The sequence below is a fragment of the Montipora foliosa genome, chromosome 3 (genome assembly GCF_036669935.1).
Source record: "Montipora foliosa isolate CH-2021 chromosome 3, ASM3666993v2, whole genome shotgun sequence".
Lineage (NCBI taxonomy): Eukaryota > Metazoa > Cnidaria > Anthozoa > Scleractinia > Acroporidae > Montipora > Montipora foliosa.
Genome location: NC_090871.1, coordinates 27,728,290 through 27,733,289, shown reverse-complemented (window position 1 = coordinate 27,733,289; position 5,000 = coordinate 27,728,290). Strand labels below are relative to the sequence as shown.

Genomic DNA, 5,000 nt, shown 5'->3' with positions numbered 1-5,000 from the left:
TACCACCATCAACATCTTAGTATTGCAAAAGAGGTAGGGGACAGGGCCGGAGAAGGAGCAACCTATGGCAATCTCGGCAACGCTTATCAAAGTCTTGGTAATTTCAAGCAAGCCATAGAGTACCACCATCAAGTTCTTAGTATTGCAAAAGAGGTAGGGGACAGGGCCGGAGAAGGAGCAGCCTATGGCAATCTCGGCAACGCTTATCAAGGTCTTAGTAATTTCAAGCAAGCCATAGAGTACCACCATCAACATCATAGTATTGCAAAAGAGGTAGGGGACAGGGCCGGAGAAGGAGCAGCCTATGGCAATCTCGGCAACGCTTATCACAGTCTTGGTAATTTCGAGCAAGCCATAGAGTACCACCATCAACGTCTTAGTATTGCAAAAGAGGTAGGGGACAGGGCCGGAGAAGGAAGAGCCTATGGCAATCTCGGCAACGCTTATCACAGTCTTGGTAATTTCAAGCAAGCCATAGAGTACCACCATCAACATCTTAGTATTGCAAAAGAGGTAGGGGACAGGGCCGGAGAAGGAGCAGCCCATGGCAATCTTGGCAACGCTTATCAAAATCTTGGTAATTTCAAGCAAGCCATAGAGTACTACCATCAAGTTCTTAGTATTACAAAAGAGGTAGGGGACAGGGCCGGAGAAGGAACAACCTACGGCAATCTTGGCAACGCTTATGACAGTCTTGGTAATTTCAAGCAAGCCATAGAGTACCACCATCAATTTCTTAGTATTGCAAAAGAGGTAGGGGACAGAGCCGGAGAAGGAGCAGCCTACGGCAATCTCGGCAACGCTTATGACAGTCTTGGTAATTTCAAGCAAGCCATAGCGTACCACCATCAACATCTTAGTATTGTAGAAGAGGTAGGGGACAAGGCCGGAGAAGGAGCAGCCTATGGCAATCTTGCAAATGCTTATAATAGTCTTGGTAATTTCAAGCAAGCCATAGAGTACTACCATCAGGTTCTTAGTATTACAAAAGAGGTAGGGGACAGGGCCGGAGAAGGAAGAACCTATGGCAATCTCGGAAATGCTTATGGTGGTCTTGGTAATTTCAAGCAAGCCATAGAGTACCACCATCAACATCTTAGTATTGCAAAAGAGGTAGGGGACAGGGCCGGAGAGGGAGCAACCTATGGCAATCTCGGCAACGATTATGAAAGTCTTGGTAATTTCAAGCAAGCCATAGAGTACCACCATCAACATCTTAGTATTGTAAAAGAGGTAGGGGACAGGGCCGGAGAAGGAGTAGCCTATGGCAATCTTGGCAACGCTTATCAAAGTCTTAGTAATTTCAAGCAAGCCATAGAGTACTACCATCAAGGACTTAGTATTACAAAAGAGGTAGGGGACAGGGCCGGAGAAGGAAAAATCTATGGCAATCTTGGCAACGCTTATGACAGTCTTGGTAATTTCAAGCAAGCCATAGAGTACCACCATCAATTTCTTAGTATTACAAAAGAGGTAGGGGACAGGGCCGCAGAAGGAAGAGCCTATGGCAATCTCGGCAACGCTTATGACAGTCTTGGTAATTTCAAGCAAGCCATAGCGTACCACCATCAAGATCTTAGTATTGTAGAAGAGGTAGGGGACAGGGCCGGAGAAGGAGCAGCCTATGGCAATCTTGGGAACGCTTATAAAAGTCTTGGTAATTTCAAGCAAGCCATAGAGTACTACCATCAAGTTCTTAGTATTACAAAAGAGGTAGGGGACAGGGCCGGAGAAGGAAGAACCTATGGCAATCTCGGCAACGCTTATGACAGTCTTGGTAATTTCAAGCAAGCCATAGAGTACCACCATCAACATCTTAGTATTGCAAAAGAGGTAGGGGACAGGGCTGGAGAAGGAGCAAGCTATGGCAATCTCGGCAACGCTTATGAAAGTCTTGGTAATTTCAAACAAGCCTTAGAGTACCATTGTCAACATCTTAGTATTTGCCAGGAAACGGAGGACCCAATAGGGCTGGCAATCGCATGTTATGATATTGGTCTTGTTCATGAATTTTTTGGCTCCTTGAGCAAAGCTCTTAATTACTACCGTCTAAGCATTTATTATTTTGATGAAGTTAGGAGTCTTCTTCGGTCAGAGGATGCATGGAAAATAAGCTTTCGTGACACAAAGGGGTTTGCGTACACCGCTCTGTGGACAGCACTCTTGAAGAATGGAGAGGTTGATGAAGCTTTGGCTGCTGCTGAGCAAGGACGAGCACAAGCTTTGGCAGACATTTTAAAGATGCAATACAGCGTTGATGGGAAACCTACAATGAAGGTAACTATCTCTTTGGTTATGAAAGATCTACCTTCACAAACTGTTTTCATAGCACTTGAAGGGAACACGATCAGCTTCTGGTTGCTAAGAGATGATAACGGGATAAATTTTAGACAAAAGAAAATCGAAAATGGAACTGCTAAGTCTCTGTTGAAAAGTACTTTAGAACAGATCAATGCAGGGGCCGTTTTGCGATGCGAGAATCGTTCACTTGAAAGACAAGGCAGCGACTTGTCGAGCATTAGGGCAGGTGTTGAAGAAACCTTTCAGTCTTTGAGCTTCTCTGTGCACTCTTTGCAGCCCTTGTATGATGTTTTAGTCAGTCCTATAGCGGACTTGATCCAGGGTGATGACTTAGTGTTTGTTCCTGATGGACACTTTTGCCTGGCTCCTTTTTCTGCAATGAGTGACTCTGTCAGGATCCGTGTAACTCCCTCGCTGACTGCTTTAAAATTGATCACTATGGCACCTGACAACTTCCAAAGTAAGAATGAAGCGCTGCTTGTAGGCGATCCGTGCTTGAGGGAAGTCACTTACGGCACTGGTGAACCCATGTATAAACAGCTGCCATGTGCAAAAAAAGAGGTGGATATAATTGGAAAACTTCTGCAGACCGTTCCTCTTACAGGAAAAAATGCAACCAAAGCTGAGGTGCTGAAACGAATGAAGTCAGTTGCTTTAATCCACCTTGCTGCACATGGAGATGCCCAATTTGGAGAAATTGCTTTGGCCCCAAATCCCGAACGCACATCCCAGATCCCTGAAGAGGAAGATTACATGTTATCGTTGAGCGATGTTCAAGCAGTTCGCCTTCAGGCAAGACTGGTTGTGCTTAGTTGCTGTCATAGTGGCCAGGGAGAGGTAAAATCTGAGGGTATTGTGGGAATAGCCAGGGCTTTCCTGTGTGCTGGTGCCCGGTCTGTTCTGGTGTCACTCTGGGCAATCGACGATGAAGCGACCTGGATGTTCATGGAGAGTTTCTACCAACACTTGGCAGATAGGAAAAGTGCAAGTACAGCTCTTCACCATGCCATGAAATCTCTTCAGGATACAAAGAACTATTCGGCCATAAAATACTGGGCACCATTTGTGCTAATTGGCGATGATGTCACCTTTGAATTTGGGGAGCTCAAACACGAAAAGAATGGTAAGTGCCATTTAAATATAACTTTAATGACTGAATCGCGGTACTTTGTACATGTTTTTAATCAGGAATTTGTCGAAAGGAGCAGGTACGTTCTTCACAGAGAAATGGCTTTATAAACGGTTGCCAGAGTGGATATTTTTACTCGAACTGCTTTGGCTAATACCTGAATTAAATAATGTCTGCATTCACCGAGTCACTTCAGCTTCCTGCAGATAGCTAGCTGTTTGAGTCCGTGTTATGATGGAGTGACTGTGAAACTGATCGGTGATTGTCGATTGCTTATGTCAAGTGAAGTGAGTTATTGAGGTCTTCAAGTCTACATGTCAAAGTAACAGTGAGTAGGAATTGTTGCTGTTAACTTTAGTACAAACAGTTAAATGAATGAGTTAAGATAATTGTTATATCATTTACTTGTCAATCAGAACGAATTCATTATTGCCATTTAACCCACTACTTGTTTCTTTCTTCCTGGGTTTGTTTTTTCAGAAACGATGTCCAAAACGTGAAAAACTTACTTGGACTGTGATACGTCGATATGTTATTTTCCTTTCCTCGATTATTTGAGTTATTGAGAACAATTCAATCATTGATACCTCAGTAGCAGTCAGACACAAGATATCATGCCAATTATAGTTAAAGTACCATGCGATTTCAGTAGTATTAAGATACTATCCAAGTCCTTACATTTGTGCCTTGTTTTGTAAGCATCTGTTCCAGGATTAGTTAATCACTTGGTAGAAATCAGGGACTTGGCAAAAGTTAGCCGATTTGTTTGTTTATTTTCCCGCAAAACTTGGTTCAAAAACAGATACTTTTCTAACGCTGATGTGGACTCTTGCTAGGGCCTGGAACCAAACAAATGGAAAGTTATTTACTTTAAAGTTTTACATGTTGATTATTGTGATATTTTGTCACAGAGGGACTGGACCAACGCAAAATAATTCAATGAAATGGGCGATTTCTTAAAACTTCTAGAAGGTAAAAAGGTGCGTGGTGTAAAAGTTGCCTGATCTCTTAATTGTGTGCAAATTAAACCCCTAGGGAGGTGGGAATTTGCCCATGCATATGCTTGTGGAAATTTTTTGAATTTTAAAAATGGTATGACTACCCGAGTCATGTCATTTCATACCATTTCGCACCATTGCAAACGTTGGTCAGTGACTCTTGAATTGACAAAGGTATTAAAAGAGAAGCATTCCATCCTTTCTCCATGTTAAAACTGACAGCGGGATGGGCACCCACCTCCTAAACCGAGCACCCCAAGTGGAGAGTAAGGTCTATGTGAAGCCTATCAGTACCGGTCTACTTCTCCACTACCATAGTCACGTCGACCACGACTGAACGTGCAAACAGATTCAATCCGAGCTAAAGTCTTTGTCTAGCTCTCCTCCACTTATGCAAATTTGGAGTATTTTGTACCTGTTAAGAACGGTCATCACTGTTTTCCATCCCTCAAACTGACATTTCCCTTTTTATTCAACTTATACGACGTACAGTCTACTTTAGACTTCAAATCTACTTCAACGAAACAAAGATTTTAAACAAGCTGAGAAGATTCAAAATAGGTGAGGCAAAG

General features: G+C 43.1%; 1 protein-coding gene across 2 annotated transcripts in view; it reads left to right on the top strand.

Annotated features, from left to right (window-relative positions):
- Positions 1–5,000, top strand: part of LOC137997224 (tetratricopeptide repeat protein 28-like) — a 91,118-nt gene that overhangs the window by 85,050 nt on the left and 1,068 nt on the right. For both annotated transcript variants that reach the window (XM_068843098.1, XM_068843097.1), the window contains 2 exons: positions 1–3,424; positions 3,911–5,000. The exon at positions 1–3,424 is cut by the window's left edge and continues 798 nt beyond it; the exon at positions 3,911–5,000 is cut by the window's right edge and continues 1,068 nt beyond it. In XM_068843098.1, coding sequence (XP_068699199.1) covers positions 1–3,424; positions 3,911–3,930 — 3,444 coding nt within the window. In that variant the 3' untranslated portion in view covers positions 3,931–5,000. The remainder of the gene's footprint in view (positions 3,425–3,910) is intronic.